We start from the raw sequence: 27,661 nt of genomic DNA on the forward strand, positions 1-27,661 counted from the left end.
TTGTTTTTAGACACTAGAAGAACAATGTCTCCAACTTACTCTTAATGGTTCCAAATATATTTATATTTTTATACACACAAATGCATGTGTACACAGACAGAAAGAGAGCAGAAAGAGAATAAAACACAGGGTGAAATGTAAACAACTGGCAATGTTGAGTAAAGTGTATTTGGGAGTTCCTTATACTATTTATTTCTGTATCAAAATTTAAAAGTAAGGGGGAAAAAAGCACACATGGTACCATATTCACAGTAAGGAATGATTTAGTTCAGCAAAACATCACCCATTAAATTAAATTAATGCTGTTGAATAGGAAAAAAATTGGCAATTCTTATCCTTTTACTTTCCATATAAATTGCATAAGGATCCACTCTTGGATGGTTCTTGGACAGTTTTTAGTTAATCCTTAGATAATTACATTTAAGTTATATAGGCTGGTGCAGAAGTAATTGCCGTTTAAAAAAAAAAAAAGGCAAAAACTGCAATTACTTTTGCACCAACCTAAATATTAAGAAACTGACCCCTTTGATAATGAGTATTCCTCACAATTCCTACATTCCTTGCAGTTGTTCAGTTTGAAATATTTTCTCATTTCCATTACTATTTCTTCATTAATTCATAAATTATTTTAAAGCATTTTCTTTAAATAAAAAAAAAAATAGGCTGGGTGTGATGGCTCACGCCTTTAATCCCAACACTTCAGGAGCTGAGGTAAGAGGATGGCTTGAGTACACGAGCTGGATGAGCCTAGGCAACATATTGAGGGCCCGTCTCTACAAAAAATTTTAAAAAGAATTAGCCAGGCATGGTGGTGGCATGGGCCTGTAGTCCCAGCTACTCAAGAGGCTGAAGAGGGAGGATCGCTTGAACCCAGAAGTTTAAGGCTGCAGTGAGCTGTGATTCTGTCAGCGTACTCCAGCCTGGGCAACAAAGCAAGACTGTGTCTCAAAAAATTTAAAAATGTAATATTTTATATTAATTTCCAATGTTATTGCTTTGTGTTTACAGATCATTATCTGTGTTATGAATTCTTGGATATCTGCTGAAACTTTTTAATTTGTGACTCAGTATTAAGGTTTTTTTAATCAGTATTTGGATTAAAAAAGTGTTTTTCTAAATGTTGGGTAGTCCATTAAATTTAAAAAAAGGGGGGGGGCGGGGGGCATAAGGAACACCTAGTGAAGGCAATTTACTCTAACTTTAGTTTTACTAGAAAGTTTTAAAAAAGAAAATAAAGTTCTCACTGCAGAACCTTTACTTTAGCATTACTAAAAGTAGAATAAGATACTCTAAAAAACTAAAAGTAAAGCTAAAGTAAAATATTAATTGATTAAAGACTTAAAAATGAAACATAAGATACTCTAAAAAACTAAAAGTAAAGCTAAAGTAAAATATTAATTGATTAAAGACTTAAAAAATGAAACAATTTAAAAAATAGAACTGACTAAACTGACCCAAAACAAAAAACAGAGCACATTGAGGATGAATATTTACTGATCTTAAGATGGAGAATAAAAAAATCTCTCAGCATAAAAGTAATAGAACTCGGCTGGGCGCAGTGACTCACGCCTGTAATCCCAGCACTTTGGGAGGCAGGGGCAGGCAGGTTACCCAACGTCAGGAGGTCAAGACCTGCGTGGCCAACATGGTGAAACCTCATCTCTACTAAAAACACAAAAAAATTATCCAGGCGCGGTGGTGCATGCCTGTAGTCCAAGCTACTTGGGAGGCTGAGGCAGAAGAATTACCTGAACCCAAGAGGTGGAGATGGCAGTGAACCCAGATCACGCCATTGCACTCCAGTGTGGGGGAAAAAGCAAAGCAAGACTCAGTCTCCAAAAAAAAAAAAAAAAAAAAAAGTAATGAGATTTGAGAGATTTGAGTACATGCAAAAACAAAAATATTTCCCCAAAAATCAAATAACATTAAACAATAAAGGACAATCTCAGAGAAAGATTCACGCCAAATGTCAGAAAAAAGATTGACATCCCTAATATATAAAGACCCCATATACATAAAGAGTTCCCCAGGATATGTTATTAAGTGAATAAAGAAAGATGCAAAATGTATATAGTATGCAATCTATATATCCAGATAGCTAATTCCATAAAATTACAGCTCAATCACCACCACACTGCATACACTAACCCAGCACTGCCCAATAAAACCTTCTGCAATGATGGGAATGTTCTGTGTGTGTGCTCTCTTAATATGGTAACCACATTTGGCTGTTGAGTATTTGAACCATGACTAGTGCAACTAAGTAAATACATTTTTAAATCTTATGTAACTTTAATTAATTTTTAATTAATTTTAATAACTGGCTGATAGTCACTGTATTGGACAGTGCAGTTCCAACCCCTCTGTGCACGTCTCTATAAGGTGTTCGTTTTATTTTTTGTTTGTTTGTTTTAATGGGTTGAATAGTGTGTTTTGTTTTAATGGGTTTAATATTTGTTCATATTCATTCTGTTAGTTTTTTTTAAAAAGCTTCTACATAGGTAGAAGTTTAACTTCTTTAACTTCCATGAGTTTAACTTCCTTAGGGAAGCATATTAGAGAAATAAATGCATAATCATGTTAGACAAAAGAAGATACTTTACCAGCTCCATCTGAATCTTCCACCATTGGATTTATTTCTATCATGGTTGCATCGTATTTCAGAAAAAGGCTGTAAAGCTTGACCATGTTTTCTGCTGCTGATTCCACAATAGTAGGTGGAAATCCCATCTTCTGTGCAAGCTGAAATCAACATGTCTTTTTATTATAGGTAGTTTGCATATGTCTAATCAACATTACTATAAATAAAAAGCCTGTAGTTTATCACTTAAATGATAAACATGAGTCATTTATAGTCAAACATTAATTACTGAAATAGCAGCTACCATTACTAAATGCTTAAACAAAACTTTTTATTCAAAATCTTCAAAAGGTAGATATTATGCCCATTTTATAGATAAGAAAGAGATTCAGAGAGATCAAGTAACTTGCCATTCATTGGCCTATATTCCAGTTCCATAGTGTCCATACTGCCTAAGCTTTACTGCCAACCTAAGCTGAAAGAAGAGGTTTATATTTTATTAAAACTATATATAAAATGTGACCCAGGCACAGTGGCTCACACCTGTAATGCCTGCAATTTCAAAGGCTGAGGGGGCCGGATCACTTGAGGCCAGGAGTTATGGACCAGCCTGGCCACCACAGTGAAACCTCGTCTCTACTAAAAATATAAAATGTGGACTGACAACCCTTATGATCCAAAGAAAAGCCAAAATATTAGAAGACCCTATTTTACCTTTTGTGTAATTTATAAAGTGTCTACCAAGCAATAAGAATACATGTTATACAGTCAAATGAGTGTTACCTCATTCATTCAAAAATGTACCAAGCACCTAACACATTCCAGGCACTGTGCTAGGCCCAAAAGATAAAGATGTTTAACTTTATAATATAATAAAAGAGTTTAGTCTTGAGGGATTCCCAAATAGAGATACCCACAGAGCTTTTAAACAATACAATATCAAGGTCCCAACTCAGAAGTTCTGGTTGACAAGTTATATACTGGATCAAGCATCTATCATGTTTCAAGTTCCATAAGCAATTCTGAACCACTGGTACAGAGGATACATGTCTATATGTTTATTCTAACAGTGCTGCCACTGCTCAGGAACACTATAGAGAATTCTTTCCTCTTTTTCAGTTGTTATCTAAAGTTGTAACACATTCTTTTGATTTTCAATAACAAAAAATCTTAAATTCTTTGAAGATGAAGAAGTTATTTGCAAAGAGTCAAATGCCAATAAGTAAAGTGAATGATCAAGCTAAACAATGTAGCCTGGGCGCAGTGGCTCATGTCTGTAATACCAGCACTTTGGGAGGACAAAGAGGGTGGATGACTTGAAGCCAGGAGTTTAAGACCAGCCTGGGCAACATGGTGAAACACTGTCTCTACTAAAAATACAAAAATTAGCCAGGTATTGTGACACATGCCTGTAATCCCAGCTACTCGAGAGGCTGAGACACAAAAATTGCTTGAACTCAGGAGGTGGAGGTTGCCGTGAGCCGAGATCACACCACTGCACTCCTGCCTGGGCGACAGAGTGAGACTCTGTCTCCCAAAAAAAAAAAAAAAAAAAAAAAAGCTCTAAGGAATGTAATCTTTTGTTTTGACCTATTTCAAATAAAGAATAATATGAAAGTACCATTTTATTATGAAAGTTTTTCGCTGTCACAACTCACCTAAAAAAACAAAAACTAAAACCAAATGTTTAGGCTTAAACATTTGAAAACTACAAACTAATTCTGATCAATCCATTATGACATCAATTTTCTAATGCTAGGCTCTGTTTCCACTCATCACCATCATGCAAAATGCTATAATCTTAGATTATTCCTCCATGCATTCTTGTAAATCAAGTATTTTCTTCCTCATCTAAATTTCACTCTCCAGTCATCATCTTCACTTAACTACCTAATAAATCAAATCCGTGCCTTTTAAACATTTATATCATTCATTTGCCAAAATTAATTTGCTTTACTCTCCATCAGAAACATTTCTCTATCTCCTTAAAACTTTGTGCCGGTCAAAATTCTTGCCCTTGGCTGGGCACGGTGACTCACGCCTGTAATCCCAGCATTTTGGAAGCCCGAGGTGGGCAGATCATGAAGTTAGGAGTTCGAGACCAGCCTGGCCAATATGGTGAAACCCCATCTCTACTAAAAATACAAAAATTAGCTGGTCATGGTGGCGGGCGCCTGTAATCCCAGCTACCTGGGAAGCTGAGGCAGGGGAATTGCTTGAACCCAGGAGGCAGAGGTTTCAGTGAGCCAAGATCATGCCACTGCACTCTAGTCTGGGCAACAGAGCAAGACTCTGTCTCAAAAAAAAATAATAATTCTTGCACTTGCTGTACTTCAATACCATAAACTTATTCTGACATAGTTTTCTCATTAAGAAATGTTTAAGGAGAATGGTGTGAACCTGGGAGGCAGAGCTTGCAGTGAGCCAGGATCGCGCCACTGCACTCCAGCCTGGGCGACAGAGTGAGACTCCGTCTCAAAAACAATAAAAAATAAAAATAAATAATAAAAAAAAAGAAATGTTTAACTTCAAAGTCCAATATTCGAATTCTTCTTTTAAGATGAGTCATTAGACCAGGCGCAGCAGCTCACACCTGTAATCCCAGCACTGTGGGAGGCCCAGGCAGGCAGATTACTTGAGGTCAGGAGTTCTGGAGCAGCCTGCCAATATGGTGAAACCGTGTCTCTACTAAAAATACAAAAAAAAAAGTTAGCTGGGCATGGCGGTGCATGCCTGTAATCCTAGCTACTTGGGAGGCTGAGGTGGGAGGATTGCTTGAACCCAGGAGGCGGACATTGCAGCGAGCCAAGACTGCGCCACTGCACACTCCGCCCTGGGCGACAGAGCAAGAATCTCCATCTCAAAAACAAACAAATGAAAAGATGAGTCACTTATTTTTATATCCAAAGCAAACAATTTAATTCAATAGCAGCATTACAAATATTACCAAGCAACTCTCACAAGGCCTTAATATTAAACTCAATGGGGGCTTTTTTTTTAGTGGGGGGAAGAATGGAGGGAAGCAGCACACAAGGACAACAGAGAAAACCAGTAAAACTGTAGGCAAAATTTTATTGTGAACATATACAAATTGAAAGAATTGAAAGAAGGACCACAGCATTTATCAAATTCTTAAAATCATTCATAAACCACAGCTCTATTATGGAGATATATAAGACAGTGTCCCATCCATTCTATACAATTTACAGAAAATAAAGGGGACACAGGAATATTTTAAATGTTTAACCACTTAAACCATGGAGATATAAAATCCAGACTACGGAAAACAATGAATAATAATCACCTCAGTTTCTTCAACAACTAAACTGAAAGAAAAAAGATGACAGCAGAAAAGAGAAACCTATAAGTTATAAAAGACCTGTGAGACTTATCAGTCAACAGCAATGAAGGGACTGGACGCGGTGGCTCACGCTGTAATCCTAGCACTTTGGGAGGCCGATGAGGGCGGATCACCTAATGTCAGGAGTTCAAGACCAGCATGGCCAACATAGCAAAACCCCATCTCTACTAAAGCAAAATACAAAAATTAGCCGGGCATGGTGACGCGTGCCTGTAGTCCCAGCTAGTCAGTAGGCTGAGGCAGGAGAATAGCTTGAACCCAGAAGGCAGAGGTTGCGGTGAGCCAAGGTGGCGACACTGCACTCCAGCCTAGGTAACAGAGCAAGACTCCATCTCAAAGAAAATAAATAAAATAACAATGAAGGACCTTATTTGGATCCTGAGTCAAACAAACTGTAGATGAAAAATTGATTTGAAACAACTAGAGAAATTTGAATGACTAAGTGATGATACTAAGAAATTATTGTTGGCTGGGCGTGCTGGCTCACGCCTATAATCCCAGCACTTTGGGAGGCTGAGGCGGGTGGATCACCTGAGGTCAGGAGTTTGAGACCAACCTGACCAACAAGGTGAAACCCCATCTCTACTAAAAACAAAAAAATTAGGCAGGCATGGTGGCAGGTGCCTGTAGTCCCAGCTACTTGGGAGGCTGAAACAGGAGAATTGCTTGATCCTGGGAGGCGGAGGTTGTGGTGAGCCAAGATGGCACCACTACACTCTGGCCTGGGCGATGGAGCAAGACTCCGTCTTAAAAAAAAAGAAAGAAAAGAAAAGAAATTATTGTTAATTTTACCAGATAGGGTAATGGTATAGTGACTCTTTTTTTTTTTTTTTTTTCTGTTGCCCAGGCTGGAGTGCAGTGGCACAATCTCGGCTCACTGCAACCTCCGCCTCCTGGGTTCAAGCGATTCTTCTGCCTCAGCCTCCCAAGTAGCTGGGACTACAGGCATGCACCACCATGCCTGACTAATTTTTTTTGTATTTTTAGTAGAGACGGGGGTTTCACCATATTGACCAGGCTGGTCTCAAACTCCTGACCTCGTGATCCGCCCACCATGGCCTCCCAAAGTGCTGGGATTACAGGCGTGAGCCACCATGCCCGGCCAGTGACTCTTCTAAAAGAATCCACACTGAAATATTTATAGAGATATGAAAAAATTGTAAATAATTCCAAAATGAGCTATTTCAAACAAGCTATTAACTTGCCCGACACTCAAAATGTTTAAATAAATTTTGACAATTACTTCAGTTGTCCAGTTATCTTTAAGTATCATAATTCTCTAATCATAAGCTAGAAATTTTTCAGGAATACAACATACGTGGAGAGCTTGTTCCTTTTTGATGCCTTCTTCAATATCAATAGGTTCTTTAATTATTGCTTCAGGAGTCTCAGCAGCAACATCTTCAATGTTGACACCACCATGTGAACTTCCTATTAATACAGGACCCTGGCAAGGGAAGGAAACAACCAAAACCCTAGATTTATTTTAGACTCATCAATGAAACTTTAAAACCTACCCGTGCATAATATCAGATGTAAGCATCTATTACTCTCTACCCACATTTTAAAATTTTCTTGAGAATTTATCCTCACATCTCCAGCATAGTGCCCTCTTATAAATATTCAATTAAAGCAATGGAAAAAAAAGTAAAAAAAGAAGAAAATAATGGCTTGCCTGCAAGGAAAACAGATTTAAAATATACACAAAAACTTACACCACAATAGCAACAACTTGGAACCAACCCAAATGCCCATCAATGACACATTGGATAAAGAAAATGTGGCACACATACCATGGAATACTATGCAGCCATAAAAAAAGAATGTGTTCATGTCCTTTGCAGGGACATGGATGAAGCTGGAAACTATCATTCTCAACAAACTAACACAGGAACAGAAAACCAAACACCACATGTTCTCACTCATAAGTGGGAAATGAACAATGAGAACACATGGACACGGAGCAGAACATCACATACCAGGGCCTGTCGGGGTTGGGGCAAAGGAAGGGATAGCATTAGGAGAAATACTTTATGTAGATGACAGGTTGATGGGTACAGCAAACCACCATGGCACATGTACACCTATGTAACAAACCTGCACTTTCTGCACATGTATCCCAGAACTTAAAGTATAATTAAAAAAAAAAGAAAAGAAAAAAAAACTTAACACCAAATATGTAAACATATATATGTGAAATATAACCTATGCATTTTTCATAAAAACTGAGGGGACATTAAAAGTATTGCTTAAAGCATAAACACTAGAAAATCCTGAAAACAGATATTTCAAAGAAAAAGCCTAAGAAAAGAGAAAGTCTAAGCTCTAGCCCTACTGCAAGACAATAAAAAAGAAAGCTGGCCAGGCACAGTGGCTCACACCTGTAATCACAGCACTTTGGGAGGCCAGGGCAGGAGGACTGCTTGAGTTCAGGAGTCAAGACCAGCCTGGGCAACATAGTTAAGACTCCATTTCTACAAAAACTACAAAGAAATTAGGCAGGCATGGTGGCATGCCCCTTTAGTCCCAGCTACACAGCAGGCTGAAATGGGACGATGGCTTGAGACTGGGAGATCAAGGCTGCAGTGAGCTGTGATCACACCATGGCACTCCAGCATGGGGACAGAGCAAGACCCTGTCTCAAAAAAAAAGTAAAATAAAATAAATAAAAGAGAAAGCTAACTAGTTTGAAAGAATAGCTCTGGCTATTGTCATGAACAATATGAGAAGGTAAGGTATCAATACTAATAATTATTAACCTTTAAGGCCTTGAAAATCAATCAAGAAAAAATCATAAATTATCTAATAGAACTACTAATTTATGCATTAAACTAGAAATAATGTTAACATAAAAAAAGAGAAACAGTAAAACTGTATTTAAAGATTATTTACTGACAGGAAAATACTGATCTGTAGTGGGTAATGTAGTGTATGTTTACATGTAGTGTTATGTATGAAAAAAATGATACAAAGCCCTAGGTCGTTTTCTCAATTGTATTATTTTTTAACATAAAGTGCGTTTCAATGTGCTCCATATTGACAGAAACAATAAAAGAGTGGGAAATAAAACATTAAAAGACTTTTGTTATTTTAAATGCAACTATTTTCCAAATAAAATTTTTTTACAATGAACATACTATTACATCCAGAAAAAAGAACAGGCATGATAACTTTTTTTTTTAATCAAAAGACTAATTCCACTTTTCTTTCTTTTTCTTTTTTTTTTTTTTTAATATGGAGTGCCGTTCTGTCACCCAGGCTGGAGTGAAATGGTGCGATCTCAGCTCACTGCAACCTCTGCCCCCCAGGTTCAAGGGATTCTCCTGTCTCAACCTCCCAAGTAGTTGGGATTACAGGCATGCACCACCATGCCCAGCTAATTTTTGTATTTTTAGTAGAGACAGGGTTTTACCATCTTGGCCAAGCTGGTCTCGAACTCCTGACCTTAGGTGATTCGCCTCCCAAAGTGCTGGGATTATAGGCGTGACCCACCGCGCCCAGCCTAATTCCACTTTTCTATCCTAGCATTTAGTGTTTTAGTAACATACTCATTTAAGGTATAAATTAAAGGAATAGTATTGCATTCATTACTGTTTAGAGAACGAAACAGTCCTTCAAATACTTAAAATAGGGCAATAACAAAAATTAAAAAGAAGAAGAATCTATCACTTTTTTAAGAGTGTTAAACTTTTATTTAGGAAAAAATGATTTTGTACCATGTATTCGATTTCTGTATATATTTGTAACAAGGAATTTGGATGACTTTTGTCCCCAGGGTCTTGGAAGTAACTTCTAAACCCTCCGACCACATCTGATAGTTGATGCTACCAAGGAGCCTCACGGTGGGCCCCTAGACAGTTTACACTAAGGAGATGCCTCAGGCGGGCAATGGCCATGCCAGAAAGATTGATAATGTGATTAGAGGTTTGGGGCTTTCAGCCAAATTATATCAACCCACTCTGCATAGAAGAAATGGGCTAAGTCAACTGCACACACAATGATTCAATCAATGATACCCAGGCTGGGTGTGGTGGCTCACATCTGTAATCCTAGCACTTTGGGAAGCCAAGGCAGGAGGACTGCTTGAGTCCGGGAGTTCGAGACCAGCCTGGGCAACATAGTAAGAACCTGTCTCTATAAAAATTTAAAATAAAAAAAAATTTTCATTTAATGCCTACACCATAGAACCCCAATGAAAACTCTGGACACCAAGGTCAGCAAGATGACAAAATAGGAAGCCCAAGACCTTGCTCCCTGACAAAAACACTGACTTTAGCAACAATATATGATCCAAAAACCTTTTATGACAATGACAGTAACCAATTAGGAAGTCACAGTACCCCAGGTAAGCTCAAAGCCAAGAACATCTGCAATGAAATTGGTAAGAAAAGCCATTTCATTTCATCCACATCAGCATCCTTCCCCCCACCTCTCCAAACTAACATAGTTTGGGATTAAGAAGCTTCTCCATTGGGAGAGAAAGAGAAGAGTAGAACACATGTTCAACATTCCAGCTTCTTGGAGGGCTGTCCAAGGGACTGTTTCCTGTCTCAACTGACATGGGTGCTGATGGGGAACCAGCATACTCTGGATGCCTGTGGGGCATCGAGAACAAAGGAGAGTACACAGGCTCATGGCAGAACCAGAAAATGTGTAACATCCCAGAGAGAAGTTGACACAGCTTGCCACAACTGAGAAAACACACCCAGCTCCTGATTTTTTTACAGGTTGAGTACTCCTCATCTGAAATGCTTAGGACCAGAAGACTTTGTTTGGATTTCTTTGAATTTTGAAATATTTGCATTATACTTACCATTGGAGCATCCCAAATCTAAAAATCTGAATTCCAAAATGCTCCAATGAGCATTTCCTTTAAGTGTCATGTCAGTGCTCAAAAAGCTTAGGATTTTATAGCATTTTGGATTTCAGAATTTCAGATTTGGGATGCTCAACCTATATTAATACCACAAGAAACTAGAAAAAGAATAACTAAACCCAAAGTTGGCAAAAAGAAGAAAATCATAAAGATAGAGCAGAAATAAAAGAAACAAGGAATAGAAAAAAAAAAAATCAACAAAACTGCAAATTGGCTCATTGAAAAAGTGAATAAAATTGACAACCCTTTAACGATAAAACGATAGAAAAGACTGAAATAACAAAAATCAGAAGTGAAAGGAGACATTACAACTGTCACAGAAAAACAGTCTGAGACTGCTATGAAAAATTATGTATCAACAAATTGAATAACCTAGAAGACATTGATAACTTGCTAGAAACAATCTTCAAAATCATAAAGAAATAAAAAATATGAACAGCTCTATAACTAGTAATGATACTGAATCAGTAATCAAAAACTTCTGAGCAACAGGAAGCCCAGGACCAAATGGCTTCACTGGAAAATTCTATCAAACATTTAAAGAACTGAACCAATCTTTCCCAAGCTCTTTTTAAAAAATTGAAAAGGATGGAAAATTTCCATACTCACTCTATGAAGCCAGCATTACCATGATACCAAAATCAGAAGGTATTAAAAGAAAACTACAAGCTAATAGCTCTGAAAAAATAATTTTGAAAAAAAAACTCAACAAAATACTAGCAAACTGAATTCAACAACACATTAAAGGGACTTTACATCATGATCAAGTGGGACTTAACTCCTAGAATACAAGGATGGTTCAACATACAGAAATTCAGTGTAATACATCCTATTAACAGAATGAAGGACAAAAACCACAATAATCTCAATTGATACATAAAAGGCATTTAACAAAATTGAATACCCTTTTACGATAAAAATTCTCAACAAAGACTGAAGGAAACAACCTCAATATAATAAAGGCCATATAAGAAAACTCATAGCCAACATTATACACGATAATGAGAAACTGAAAATCAGTGTGCAAAAATCACAAGCATTCCTATACACAAATAATAGACAAACAAGAGCCAAATCATGAGTGAACTCCCATTCACAATTGCTACAAAGAGGATAAAATACCTAGAAATACAACTTACAAGAGATGTGAAGGACCTCTTCAAAGAGAACTACAAACCACTGCTCAAGAAAATAAGAAAGGACACAAACAAAGGGAAGAATATTCCGTGCTCATAGATAGGAAGAATCAATATCATGAAAATGGCCGTACTGCCCAAAGTAATTTATAGATTCAATGCTATCCCCATCAAGCTACCAATGACTTTCTTCACAGAATTAGAAAAAACTACTGTAAATTTCATATGGTACCAAAAAAGAGCCCATAAAGCCAAGACACTCCTAAGCAAACAGAACAAACCTGGAGGCATCACGCTACCTGACTTCAAACTATACTACAAGGCTACAGTAAACAAAACAGGATGGCACTGGTACCAAAACAGATATATAGACCAGTGGAACAGAACAGAGGCCTCAGAAATAACGCCACACATCTACAACCATCTGATCTATGACAAACCTGACAAAAACAAGCAATAAGAAAGGATTCCCTATTTAATAAATGGTGTTGGGAAAACTGGCTAGCCATATGCAGAAAGCTGAAACTGGATTCCTTCCTAACACTTTATACAAAAATTAACTCAAGATGGATTAAAGACTTAAATGTAAGACCTAAAACCATAAAAACCCTAGAAGAAAACCAAGGTAATACCATTCAGGACGTAGGCATAGGCAAGGACTTAATGACTAAAACACCAAAAGCAATGGCAACAAAAGACAAAATTGACAAATGGGATCTAATTAAACTAAAGAGCTTCTGGACAGCAAAAGAAACTATCAGCAGAGTGAACAGGCAACCTACAGAATGGGAGAAAATTTTTGCAATCTATACATCTGACAAAGGGCTAATATCCAGAATCTACAAGGAACTTAAACAAATTTACAAGAAAAAAAACAAACAACCCCATCAAAAAGTGGGAGAAGGATATGAACAGACACTTTTCAAAAGAAGACTTTATGCGGCCAAAAAACATATGAAAAACAGACACTTTTCAAAAGAAGACGTGTATGCGGCCAAAAAACATATGAAAAAAAGCTTATCATCACTGGTCATTAGAGAAATGCAAATCAAAACCACAATGTGATAGCATCTCATGCCAGTTAGAATGGTGATCATTAAAAAGTCAGGAAACAACAGATGCTGGAGAGAATGTGGAGAAATAGGCATACTTTTACACTTTTGGTGGGAGTGTAAATTAGTTCCACCATTGTGGAGGACAGTGTGGTGATTCCTCAAGGATCTAGAACCAGAAATACCATTTGACCCAGCAATCCCATTACTGAGTATATACCCAAAGATTATAAATCATTCTACTATAAAAACACATGCACACGTATGTTTATTGTGGCATGATTCACAATAGCAAAGACTTGGAATCAACCCAAATGCCCATCAATGATAGACGGGATAAAGAAAATGTGGCATATACACACCATGGAATACTATGCAGCCATAAAAGGGATGAGTTCATATCCTTTGCAGGGACATGGATGAAGCTGGAAACCATCATTCTCAGCAAGCTAACACAGAAAACAGAAAACTAAACACCGCATGTTCTCATCATAAGTGGCAGTTGAACAATGAGAACACATGGACACAGGGAGTGGAACATCACACACCGGGGCCTGTCGGGAGGTGGGGGGCTAGGGCAGAGATAGCATTAGGAGAAATACCTAATGTAGATGACAGGTTGATGGGTGCAGCAAACCACCATGGCACGTGTATACCTATGTAACAAACCTGCACATTCTGCACATGTATCCCAGAACTTAGAGTATAATAATAATAAAAATAAAAAAGAAAACTTACAGCCAACATCATACACAAAAATGAGAAGCTGAAAGCTTTTCCTCTAACATCAGAAACAAAGCAAGGATGCCCACTCTTGCCACTTCTATTCAACATAGCACTAGATGTCCTAGACACAGAAATCAGGTAAGAAAAATAAAAAGCATCCAAAGAGAAAAGGAAAGGTAAAATTCTATGTTTGCAGATGAGATGTTGTCATATGTAGAAATCCCAAAAGATTCTGCACACACACACAAAAAACTCTTAGAATAAATCAGTTCAGCAAAGTTGCAGAAGACAAAATCAACAAACAAAAATACGTTGCATTTTAACACAGTAACAGTGAACAATGTGAAAAGGAAATTATGGAAATAATTCCAGTTAAAACAAAAAGAATAAAATACTTAAGGATAGCCTAATCGAGGAGGCATAAGACTTATGAACCGAAAACTACAAAACACTGCTGAAGGGAATTAAAGAAGACACAAACAGGCAGGGCGCGGTGGCTCACACCTGTAATCCCAGCACTTTGGGAGGCTGAGGCGGGCGGATCACGAGGTCAGGTGATCGAGACCATCCTGGCTAACATGGTGAAACCCCATCTCCACTAAAAATACAAAAATTAGCTGGGCATGGTGGCGGGTGCCTATAGTTCCAGCTACTCGGGAGTCTGAGGCAGGAGAATGGTGTGAACCCAGTAGGTGGAGGTTGCAGTGAGCTGAGATCATGCCACTGCACCCCAGCCTGGGCGACAGAGCGAGACTCCATCTCAAAAAAAAAAAAATAATAATAATAATAATAAAAAGACACAAACAAATAGAAAGACATCTTGTGATCACAGATTGGAAGACTTAATATTGTTAAACTGTGCATACTACCCTAAGCAATCTACAGATTCAATGTAATCTCTATCAAAATTCCAATGGCTTTTTTTTTATAAAAATAGAAAAATACACTAAAATGCATACATAATCTCAAAGGATCCAGAACAGTCAAAACAATCTTGAGAAAAAAAAAGAAACTAGAGGCCTCACACTTCTTTTAAAATATATTACAAGGTTACAGTTATCAAAACAGTATGATAATGCATAAAAAAATAGACATATAGGCCAATGGAATAGAACAGAAAACCCAGAAATAATCCCTCAGGTATATGATTAAATGATCTTCAACAATGGTGCGAAAGCTACACAAGAGGGCAAAAAGAACAGTCTCTTCAACAAACGGTCCTGGAAAAATTGGATATCCACATGCAAAAGAATGAAGTTAGATCCTTACCATATACTACTATATGCAAAAATTTACTCAAAATAGATTAAAGACCTAAACATAAAACCTGAAACTATAAAACTCATAGAAGAAAACAGAGAGAAGAAAGTTTATGACATTGGATTTAGCAATGATTTCTTAAATATGATACCAAAGGCACAGGCAGAAAAAAAGCAAAAATTGACAAATGGAACGATATCAAACTTAAAAACTTCACAGCAAAGGAAATAATCAACAAAGTAAAAAGGCAATCTACAAAATGAGAGAAAATATTTGCAATTCATATATCTGGTTAACAGCTGAAATTCAGAATATGTAAGATCTTCTACAACTCAATAACCAAAAAAATAAAAAATAAAAAACCCAAACAAAAAAATTTAAAGATGGGCAAAGGACTTAAATAGACATTTCTCCAAAGCAGATCGGCAAATGGCCTGTAAGCATATGAAAAGATACTCAATATCACTAATTACGGGGGAAATGAAAATAAAAACCACAGTGAAATACAATCTCACACCCTTTAGGATGGCCACTACCAAAAAAACAGAAAATGAATGTTGGCGAGAATGCAGAAAAATTGGAAGCTTTGTCTGCTGTTAGTTGGAATATAAAATGGTACAGCTCAGCTAGGCGCAGTGGGCTCATGCCTGTATTCCCAGCACTTTGGGAGGCCAAAGCAGGCAGAACACCTTTACTCAGGAGTTCAAGACCAGCTGGCCAACATAGTAAAACCCCATCTCTACTAAAAATACAAAAACTAGCCGGGCATGGTGGTGCATGCCTGTAGTCCCAGCTACTCAGAAGGCTGAGGCAGAAGAATCACTTGAGCCCGGGAGGCGGAGGTTGTGGTGAGCCGAGATCGCACCACTGCACTCCAGCCTGGGCAACAGAACGAGACTCTGTCTCAAAAAAATACAAAAATTTAAAAATTAGCAGGGTGTGGTGGTGGGTGCCTGTAATTCCAGCTACTCAGGAGGCTGAGGGAGGAGAATCACTTGATCCCGGGAGACTGGGGTTGCAGTGAGCCAAGACTGCACTACTGCACTCCAGCCTGGGAGACATAGCGAGACTCTGTCTCAAAAAAATAATTAATTAAATAAAATGGTACAGCTGCTATGGAAAACATTATAGAAGCTTCTCAAAAAAATTAAAAATAGAATTACCATATGATCCAGTAATCCCACTTCCAGGTATACATCCAAAAGAAATGAAAACAGGATCTCAAAGAAATATTTGAACATCTATGTTCACTGTAGCATTACTGACAATAGCCAAGAGATGAAAGCAATCTGAATGTCCATCAAAAGATGAATGGATAAAGAAAATGCCGTATATACATAAAATGGAATAGTACTCAGCCATAAATAAGGAAACTTTGTCATACGCTACATCATGAATAAACCTTGAGGACATTATGCTGAGATAAACCAGTCACAAAAAGACAACTACTTCAGGTATCTAAAATACTCAAACTTGTAGAAACACAAAGTAGAATGGGATTACCAGGGGCTGAAGGGAAGGGGGAGAGGGAAAAGGGAGCTGTTCAATGAATAGTTTTAATTTTGCAAGACAAAAAAGTTCTGGAAAAATTAAAGAAAAGAAAAAAAAGATTTGGAGATCTGTTCTGGAGATGTTGCACAAAACGTGCACAAATTGTTTTACTCTGTTCCTTTTACCAAAAGAGAAATTAACATTCTCCTTCCTTCCTCCCTCCCTCCTTCCTTCCTTCCTTCTTTCTTTCTGAGAATGCACTATTATACTGCATACTCAAAATGGGTAAGGTAAATTTTTTGTTATATTTTTGACAATCAAAAAAAAAATCTCTGAACACCAAAAGCTTGGGGAGCTTTGAGTTGGCAATATTCTGCATACTGCCACACATTAAGATGCTAGCAAGACAAAACATTCCTGAGAACAGTGGAAACTTCGTGTTTGGGAACCCTCCCAGACCTTGTTGGCTGGTTATGATTTTTATATCCTTTGGCTATAATAAAACTGTAATCCTAAGTTTAACATTTTCCTGAGCTCTGTGAGTCGTTCTAAGGAATTAACCCTCAAATTTGTAGCTAGCTAGTCAGAAATGAGGGTAACCTGGGGACCACCAAAATTGAGGCTGGTGTCTAAAGTAAGGGCAATCATGTACAGGACTATGCTTTTAGCCTCTGAAGTTTGGCTAAACTATGGGCACTTGGTATTAGAACTCCTTTCAATATCAAAAAAATTTTTTTTAAATAAAAGAATTCAGAGCCTTCTGAGGCTAAAGAAGAGAACATTAGCAAGTCTAAGTAAAGAGAAATGTTTGAAATGATGGTCTAATTTTCAGTTCCTCTATAAATTTCAAATGAAAGGGTATTCTTCATTTTCTCTCTAGCAAGGCCGTTCATAATTATTAGCTTTTACAAAGATCTAAAGAGCAGGAAAAAATTCTGATTGAAGAAGAGGCGTTTCAGTTTTAGTCATGCCACTGAAATAGAATACAGACAAATTAAATCTATAGATAACCATAAAATATAATTTTATTCAACAGGGGAGGTACAGACCAACAAATCTTCAAAATATTCTAACACTTTAGTTTAGTTTTCTTTTCCTTTTTTTTTTTGAGACGGAGTCTCGCTCTGTCGCCCAGGCTGGAGTGCAGTGGTGCAATCTGGGCTCACTGCAAGCTCCGCCTCCCAGGTTCACGCCATTCTCCTGCCTCAGCCTCCAGAGTAGCTGGGACTACAGGCGCCTGCCGCCACACCTGGCTAATTTTTTGTATTTTTAGTAGAGACAGGATTTCACCATGTTAGCCAGGATGGTCTCGATCTACTGACCTTGTGATCCGCCCGCCTTGGCCTCCCAAAGTGCTGGGATTACAGGTGTGAGCCACCGCACCCAGCCTATTTTCATTTTAGTTTTACTCTCTTTTTATACCAACTGGTAAAAGAAATGAAAAGCCACAGAAAAGGCAACACTAGTTGAGGAGAAAAGTTAATATTAAATTCTCACTAAACTAAAAATTAAGTCAACAATTGGTTATAAGTTAGAAAAAAAAAGGAAATAATAATACATAGAAGAAAGTGGAGTCTCTATTTGTCTTAATTCCACAACCAATTAGAAAGAAACCAACTTGCATGGGTAAACGTTAAACAATGACTATAGTTCCACATTTACTCAACACTGTAGAATGAATAGCTATTTCACGTTCAAACGACTTGGCTTCACTTTTAAATCTTAGTAATAAACTTTCAAAACAATTTCATTTCAAGCAAGTAGCTGAAATTTCAAATATATTAATAATTCTACTTTTCACTTTTTTTTTTTTTTTTGACACAGTCTCACTCTGTCACCCAGGCTGGAGTGCAGTGGTGCAATCTCGGCTCACTGCAAGCTCTGCCTCCTGAGTTCACGCCATTCTCCTGCCTCAGCCTCCCGAGTAGCTGGGACTACAGGCGCCCCCCACCACCAGGCCCGGCTAATTTTTTGTTTTTTTGTATTTTTAGTAGAGACGGTGTTTCACCGTGTTAGCCAGGATGGTCTTGATCTCCTGACCATGATCCGCCTGCCTCAGCCTCCCAAAGTGCTGGGATTACAGGTGTCAGCCACCACGCCCAGCCCTACTTTTCACTTTCTTAACCTAAATTCTTCTCTTGTTGGTATTTTTTAAAATTTGCCTTAAAATAGGCTTAAATGTAAAAGGCTTAAATGACAAAGCAGACATATGATATAATAAAGATCTGTAGCGGGGCATCATGGCATGCACCTGTAATCCCAGCTACTCAGGAGGCTGAGGCAGGGGAATCACTTGAACTTGGGAGGCGGAGGTTGCAGTGAGCAGAGATGGCACCACTGCACTCCAGCCTGGGCGACAGAGCAAGACTCTCAAAAAAATTAAAAATAAAAATAAAAAATAAAGATGTGTATTTAAAAAAAATCATACGAAGTAAAATTAGAATTCTTAAGCACATTTTATAACTATTTCAGGTAAAGTCAAAAATTGACACAGGAAAATGTCCCACTCATTTGCAAAAGACTGCAGTTGTTTTACCAGAAAAATATAGTAGCAAATGTGATTTATTAAATAGACTTGACTCAGACCAAAAGTACCCAACAGGCACTAGGCACATGTTAAGAAATCTAATTTAACAAAAGTATCACACAGAGAGTAGGTACTTGAATTCATTTTCTGGCACGCCAACCCCATAGAAGATACCTTCCAGAATCAGGATGTGAAAGGTACTAAAGACCAGTAGAACCTATGATACATCTCCTAAAAACAAGTCAGTAATAAAAGTAATTGTTTTCTGTTTTGTTTTAGTTTTGCTTTGCTTATTCTTTTTTTTTTCTTCAACTTTTACGTTGAGAGGTACATGTCCAGGATGTGTAGGTTTGTTACATAGGTAAACATGTGCCATGGTGGTGTGCTGTACAGATCATCCCATCAGCCAGGTATTAAGCCCAACATTCACTAGCTATTCTTTCTGATGCTCTCCCTCCCTCCACCCCCACCCCGACAGGCCCCAGTGTGTGTTGATCCCCACCTTGTGTCCGTGTGTTCTCATCATTCAGTTCCCACTTATAAGTGAAAACACACGGTGTTTGGTTTTCTGCTCCTGCATTAGTTTGCTGAGGATAATGGCTTCCAACTCCATCCATATCCCTGCAAAGGACATAATCTCATTCCTTTTTTATGGCTACAGAGTATTCCATGGTGTATATGTACCGCATTTTCTTACCCAGTCTATCATCGATGGATGTTTAGGTTGATTCCATGTCTTTGCTATTGTGAACAGTGCTGCAGTGAACATACCGATGCATGTATCTTTATAATAGAATGATTTATATTCTTTTGGGTATATACCCAGTAGTGGGATTGCTGGGTCAAACAGTATTTCTGCCTCTAGGTCTTTGAGGAATTGCCACACTGTCTTCCACAATGGTTGAACTAATTTACACTCCCGTCAACACTGTAAAGGTATTCCGTTTTCTGCAAAACCTCGCCAGCATCTGTTGTTTTTTTGACTTTTTAATGATAGCCACCTGAGTGGCATGAGATGGTATCTCATTGTGGTTTTGATTTGCTTTTCTCTAAAGATCAGTGATGAGCTTTTTAATCACATGTGTGTTGGCCATATGTATGTTTTTTTTTTTTTTGAAACAGATTCTTGCTCTGTTGCCCAGACTGGAGTGCAGTAGCACAACCTCGGCTCACTGCAACCTCTACCTCCCAGATTCAAGCCATTCTCCTGCCTCAGCCTCCCAAGTAGCTGGGATTACAGGCACCCACCACCATGCCCAACTAATTTTTTTATTTTTAGTAGAGACAGGGTTTCACCATGTTGGCCATGCTGGTCTCAAACTCCTCACCTCAGGTAATTCGTCCACCTCGGCCTCCCAAAGTCTTGGGATTACAGGCGTGAGCCACCACACCCAGCCTGTGTCTTCTTTTGAGAAGTGTCTGTTCATGTACTTTGCCCCCTTTTTAATGGGGTTGTTTGCTTTTTTTCTTGAAAATTTGTTTTAAGTTTCTCATAAACTTTGGATATTAGACCTTTGTCGGAAGGATAGATTGCAAAAATCTACTCCCATTCTGCAGGTTGTGTGTTCACTATGATGATAGTTTCCTTTGCTGTGCAGAAGCTCTTTAGCTTAATTAGATACCATTTGTCAATTTTTGCTTTTGTTGCAATTGCTTTTGACGTTTTCATCATGAAATCTTTGCCCGCGTCTATGTCGTGAATGAATGGTATTACCTAGATTTCCTTCTAGAGTTTTTATAGTTTCGAGTTTTACATTTACGTCTTTAATCCATCTTGAGTTAACTTTTGTATATGATGTAAGGAAGGGGTTCAGTTTCAATTTTCTGCATGGCTAGCCTGTTCTCCCAGCACCATTTATTAAATAGGAAATCCTTTCCCCATTTTAACAAAAGCAATTTCTAATGATTAGTTAATTGCCATGCATGGGATATTAACTCAATCACAAGTGCTCCTTGTAGTTTAAATAGCTGACTAATTTTTGTTGTTCAACAGAGATCTGGCCACAGGGATTCCCAAAAACATGGCTATACCCCAAAAAGTGACACCAACCAACTCTACATTGGTCTAATGTGATAATATCAAAGAATTTATAATGTCTTCGGTCAAACAGTTTTACTGGTACTACAATATTTTTAACCTGAATTATAACCATGTATTATTATTAACCAAGTATTAAAATAAAAACATTTTATCCCCAACAAGACCTAAATAGTTGTCAGGAAATTCAAGTTCTTAAGACGAACTCAAATTTGATCCTTTTCCCAAATGCCTTAACATATCTTTAATAATACATATTCAGTATCCTACCTTCACTACAATAAAGATGAATTACTATGGATAGAACTCCTATCTCAATTCGTCCAGGTATTTATACCTTGTTTCTGGCTACCATAACAAAAAGTAAAAGCATAACTAACAAAATGACAGATGCTGATATATAATGTCAATGAAAATAAAAATAAAATGTAGTGAAAATAAGTGAACGTGTAAAAATATAATTTATGTAAATTTTGGGTAATATATGAGGTTACTGTCATGGGATTTTTAAAACAACTTACAAACTAAATTCTATCACATAGAATATCACTTAAGAATAAAACAATGCTTCTTAATTTTATATTCTGAGTGGATTTTTACTACCATCTAGTGTTAGATCTTTAGAAATACTTCCTTATAAAAATTAAAAGTTGCAAAAGACATCTTATATCATTCAAACATTAATAGATTTAATTGTAAATAAGAAAAATCACAATACAGAAAGTTGCTATTTTTTAAAAAAGTTGTTCTACATAAGAAAACTATTTTCATGACTCTTAAAATTTTTGTTACTCTAAATTCTACACAATTAATGTTCTACATGAAATCCGTACTGGGGCTTTCAAATATATACCCAGTTGCTTCAAAAAACAAGCTAGTTAACACACAGATTCAGCTTGTAAAACTTAATACCCTTGAAAAACAGATAATTCTAGTATAAAATGATTATCAATGCTCTCTTCCAAGCACCAGGTCTATAAAGGGATTTTCTCTTCACCAGAAGCTTTATGTTCAACATTTTAGGTTCCATAAAGAGAGGAGAGCTATGCTAATGTAATACTCTTTAAAACCATATTGTTTGCTACTTAATGTCATCCCTCAATTTACCAAATATTGAATCATATAGTGAAACAAACCCGAAACTATTAAAAAAAAAAAAACCCAAGAAGTTGAGAAAACAGAAGATGAGGCAATGGATACACATTCTTCTAGTGGGTTCAGCAACTTTCTCTTTCATTAGAATATTTTACTATGCTAGATATTATTTTCTCAATCTGGAGATGATCCAGAGATGATTTAAGCTGCTTTTAGTGAATTAACAATTTGAGAATCCCATGAAATTTATTACAGCAGAATTTTTCCTACAATTTTAAGATCATGATATTATATATCAAATTTTATGGCATTAACAAAGCTGTTTTTTAAATGACATAAATATCATGCTCATGACATACAAACAGATTATAGTTTGTACTTTTAAAATCTTTCCCACATAAATAGAAACAATAATGAACTTTTGAAATTGAATGTCATAAATTTATCCTGTATGTATCATGTCTACAATTACTCACTTGAAATGACCTTTCCATTGTTATTGCAAAGTAGTATTCTCTCCTGGGATATTTTCGCTCACAGACCAATACTTGATTGCATATTCTGCCCTTTTCTCCTGTTTGCTTGGTAAACAATTTTTTCCCAATCATTTGTGAAGAAACAGCTTTTGCTTCTTCTGGACTAAAATAAGAAAAAGAACTCAAATTTTTCTTTCCTCCAGTTGAGAAAAAGCAAATCCACATAATAGCCAAAATTTTATCTCATCTAATATTTAAATTTCAGTATTTTCATCAATTCAGTAAGTAATCTTTAATCAATCTTTAACAAGGATGATTTTTCCTTAAAAAATATGACTTACGAGAAAACTATCTTCACTCCTCCTTTGAGGCCACTTTCAAATGTTCCTTTTCCTCTACCACCAGCTAAAACCTGTGCCTTTATCACAACATCTTTTGAACCTAGAAGAAAAACACTTCTATTAAATATGAAGCATGTAGCAGCATGCCAGACATAGTATTTTGTTATTTAAAATACATATTGACAGGTGTTATTAAATCAAGTCTAATTTATTCACAATGTCCAAAAATGAGGCATTCTATTCGTAGATTTTCTAGATTAGAACACTAAAATAATCACTGTCTAAAAGACCCACAATTTTCAAAATTAGTCACTTACATTAAACCATTTCTTTTTTTTTTTTTTTTGAAACAGAGTCTCACTCTGTTGCCCAGGCTGGAGTGCAGTGGCGCGATCTCGGCTCACTGTAAGCTCCACCTCCCAGGTTCACGCCATTCTCCTGCCTCAGCCTCCCGAGTAGCTGGGACTACAGGCGCCCGCCACCATGCCTGGCTAATTTTTTTGTATTTTTAGTAGCGACAGGGTTTCACCATGTTAGCCAAGATGGTCTCGATCTCCTGACCTCGTGATCTGCCCGCCTCGGCCTCCCAAAGTGCTGGGATTACAGGCGTGAGCCATCGCGCCTGGCCACATTACACCATTTCTTAAAGTAAACTGAAAATAATTTAACCATTCCTTGACACTTTGGAAAGTGTCATCTAGAACTTTGGAAAGTATCAAAAGTACAAAATTGAATTTCATGTCTTCCTAACACTTCCCGCCCTCTCTATTCACATGTAAACTTGCTGTCCTGAGAACATTTGAGTTATATACGCTATAGCAGGAATATGTCATGATTTGGCGGATATTACCATTACCAGTATTGATACTGATTTATACTGTCCCACTAAGAGAAAGTTCTATTAAAATACATTATTGAGCAGTACTGCAGGAGTACTATCAGGAGTTATTAAGCTATCTGTATCAAAAGATTTCAGAATTCTATGCTTGCAAAGCTTATGCATATTTTTAAATAAATGGACTGAATTTTTCTTAACAGGTAGGCTGATTACTATTTATCCCTTTTCCTCTCCTTTCTAATTTGCTGTGGAAAACCAGCAAACTAGCTGTTTAGCCTAGATAGTACTCATCATTCATGATCAAGAGTAAATGGGCTGCGTGTGGTGGCTCACTCCTGTAATCCCAGCCCTTTGAGAGGCTGAAGCAGGCGGGTCACATGAGGCCAGGAGTTCAAGACCAGACTAGCCAACACGGTGAAATATTATCTCTATTAAAAATACAAAAATTAGCCAGGCATGGTGGTACACGTCTGTAATCCCAGCTACTTGGGAGGTTGAGGCACAAAGAATCACTTGAACCCGGGAGGCGGAGGTTGCAATGGGCCAAGATTGTGCCATTGCACTCCAGCCTAGAGGACGCAGCAAGGCTGTCTCAAAAGAGTAAATGCTCTGGGTGATGGGTATCCTAAATGCCCTGAATTGATCATTACACACTCTATGCATGTAACAAAATATAATGTACCCCAAAAATGTTATGTATCAGTTAAAAAATAAGAGTAATACCTCTTAGAAAGGCATTCTCTGTGTACCAGACAGGCAGAATTTCAGAGCCTCCTCATTTTGCCTCTCATAGAATTTTGCCCATACTGGTAGGGCGGCACCCACTATACATTATGGCAAAATAATTAAGCTTTGAGATCAGGGCTAAAGGTCTCATTGTATTCATTATATCCCAAGCACAAGGAAGTCTCTGGGATATAACAACTACTCCATAAACATGGATTTGAACAGACTGAAGTAGGGTCCTCTACAACTAGGATGTCACTCCACGATGCATTTATCAAGCAGAATGAGAGGAAGCTCCCACCTAATCAGATGAACCAACCAAATCAATGAGGTAGGAAATGGAGTTTGAAACCAAACAAAAATAACCTAAAGTTTACACATTAACAATTATTTTAAAAGAACATTTAGAAAATTACTGATGTAAGCCTTCACCAGAAATGCATGCTATTTAAACCAGATGATGACCCTATGCATAGTCAGCCAAGAGAGTGTTTAAAAAACTTGTCTTTCTCAAACTCCACTTCCATTCAGCCAGGAAATCATACTGGTTCTATCTTTAAATTTATCCAGAATCTTCACCATTCCTCATCACCTGCAGTTTAGACTCTGATCCCAACCATCACTATCTCTTAACTATATGACCTTTGTCTCCCACAGAATATTCTCAAGGCAGCAGCCAAAGCAGGCACACCATTCCTCTACTTAAACCTCGCATTAAATGCCAATCTCACTCAGTTAAATGCCAAAGTGCTTACAATGGCCTAGAAGACCTTATAATACTCTCTATACCCTATAATATCCTCTACCCTTTTTATCTCCTAGGCCCTCCTTGTTGCTCACTCTGTTCCAGCTGCACTAATCCCCTCACTATTCCTGGGCATGTTCCTGCCTTCAGGACTTGGCTCTAATGCACCCTCTGCCTAGAATACTCTTCACCAGGTGTCCATGTGGGAAAAGCCCCCGATCCTTCAAGTTTCTCTTTAAATCTCATGCTGCCCATGAAGCTTACCCTACTAACCTGCCCACCTGTGACCAATCCCCCTTACCTACTACACTTTCCGCCATAGAATTCATCATCTTCATACATATGTAATTCTCTTACATATATCATTTGTTATTTTGCTTCCCCATCAGAAAAGAGGCCCAGGAGGGCAGAATCTTTGTTGTATTCATAGATGTTAACAAGCATCTGGGAGAGTTCCTAGCACATAATATTTTGCTGAATGTTGAAAAAAAGGAACATTTAAAAATATGAACAGAATTTTTATAAATCTAGATTTTTCACAGCTCTTACGAAAACTCCCAATGGGAAAAACTGGGTGCACAGTACTACAACTAGAGCTGATTAGAAAAAGTATCTTGTTTAGATCAGACAAACCCTTTTCAATTAGCCTGTCTCTACTATTCACAAATGTGTCACAACTAATCTTAGGTAACGAATAGAAACAACTTAGAAATTTCCTTAAAACCAACAATAACGTTCTTATTGAGAAAACTACAGGTAGTCTCTGAACCGTGGCAAATTAGAGTTTGTGCCCAAACGGAAGGGAGCAGCCACTATTTATTCCACCTGTTTCTGTTTACCTGTCAAGTCCTGGTTTTCCAGCACTTTAAATATTTGTTTATATCCAAAGAAAAAAATACTTGTTTATATCCGAAGAAGAGAACTGCAATGCAAACAGTGCAAATGTAATGTAAAAAACGGTCATAGTTACACTGTGCTTTACTGAGCTAAATTCCATCATTCCTATTTATTAAACTGGGAACTTAACACACTGACCTATTAAGTAAGAGTAATGAAGCTCTATTTTTTCAAAAACACTTTGCAAGACAGAAGGTTCTTCTCTTCCCCGCAAAGTGGCAATTTCCTTTCTTTAGGAATATAAAGTCTTTAAGGGCAAAAGATGATTATTCGAAAGTTCCTTCTAAAAAAAAAAGCCCTTCATAACGAAAGCAAAAAAAAAAAAAAAAATCATGAAATACAGTCTCATCAACTATCAAGAAAGGAAGAAGGATAAGAAGAGAAGTCTGAGGACAACTGGTCGAAACAAACATTTTATTCAATTCCATTAATTCACTCAACAGGTTCATCTACAAACCAGACACTATGCTAGCGTTGTAGATACAACAGTGAATGAGACCTCTCCGGCCCTCATAGAACCTGCAGTCTTATTACATTTGGCACTTTGCTCTAGTCAGACAAGATCTTTTTTGGATCCCAAGACTGTCTCTCTAAAACACCATCACTATCCCACCTACCTTTAGTCACTCACAAACATTTTAAGCATTCCTTGTATACAGGTATCTAACTAATAAATATTTAAAAGAAAGAAAGAAGGTAAAGTCCTATTATATGCCATTAGAAATCTCCCTCCAGGCTGACGTTCATTAATCAGCACCCTTCACATGTATCTATTCAACCAGATAGGGATTCCACCTTAAATATACTAGAAGCCAAACTATCTTTCTATAGTCAATAGGGAAATTATAAAAATTCTGCCAAATCTGTGCCCAGGCGCAGTGGCTCACACCTGTAGTCCCAGCACTTTGGGAAGCCAAGGGTGGGTGGATGGCTTGAGCTCCGGAGTTTGAGACCAGCCTGGGCAACATGGTGAAACCCCATCTCAAGAAAAAATACAAAAATTAGCCAGGCATGGTGGAGCACACCTATAGTCCCAGCTACTCAGCAGGCTGAGATGGGAGAAGTCGCTTGAGCCCAGGAGGTTGAAGCTGCAATGAGCCATGATCACACCACTGCACTCCAGCCTGGGTGACAGAACAAGACACTGTCTCAGAAACAAACAACAAAAATTCTGCCAAATCCTTACTAAAATCATATTTCCTTGAACTATGAACTGTTAGAGATAATTTGCTCTCAGAACTGACCCCAAATAATATCTACTACATTTGTCTGTGCTAACAACCATCCCTTTCATAATCTATTCCAGAAACCTCATGATCTTCAAGCTCACCAACTTTCATTTTGGGGACTTATATAGTCTTTTAAAATATTAGAATTAGATTTCTTTCTAACCATTCCTCCATTCCTAACCTCAATTATTCACAACAGGTAAAACTTGCCTCCAGGACAATGCCTCTCAACTTTTTTCACATCATCACACAAACAGAAAATGATG

At 37.5% G+C, this 27,661-nt stretch overlaps 1 protein-coding gene across 5 annotated transcripts in view; it reads right to left on the bottom strand.

Moving 5' to 3' along the window:
- Nucleotides 1–27,661, bottom strand: part of SUCLA2 (succinate-CoA ligase ADP-forming subunit beta) — a 68,402-nt gene that overhangs the window by 32,906 nt on the left and 7,835 nt on the right. For 4 of the 5 annotated variants that reach the window (XR_010123574.1, XM_063650853.1, XM_054447336.2 and 1 more), the window contains 4 exons: nucleotides 22,961–23,060; nucleotides 22,620–22,782; nucleotides 7,261–7,389; nucleotides 2,604–2,742 (listed from right to left, as the gene is read on the bottom strand). Coding sequence is in view for 4 of the 5 variants with exons in the window: in XM_063650853.1 (XP_063506923.1) it covers nucleotides 2,604–2,742; nucleotides 7,261–7,389; nucleotides 22,620–22,782; nucleotides 22,961–23,060 (531 nt within the window). In the remaining variant the exon portion in view is untranslated. The remainder of the gene's footprint in view (nucleotides 1–2,603; nucleotides 2,743–7,260; nucleotides 7,390–22,619; nucleotides 22,783–22,960; nucleotides 23,061–27,661) is intronic. The other variant, XM_063650854.1, reaches the window with a different exon arrangement.

The sequence above is a fragment of the Pongo pygmaeus genome, chromosome 14, assembly GCF_028885625.2.
Source record: "Pongo pygmaeus isolate AG05252 chromosome 14, NHGRI_mPonPyg2-v2.0_pri, whole genome shotgun sequence".
Taxonomy (NCBI): Eukaryota; Metazoa; Chordata; class Mammalia; order Primates; family Hominidae; genus Pongo; species Pongo pygmaeus.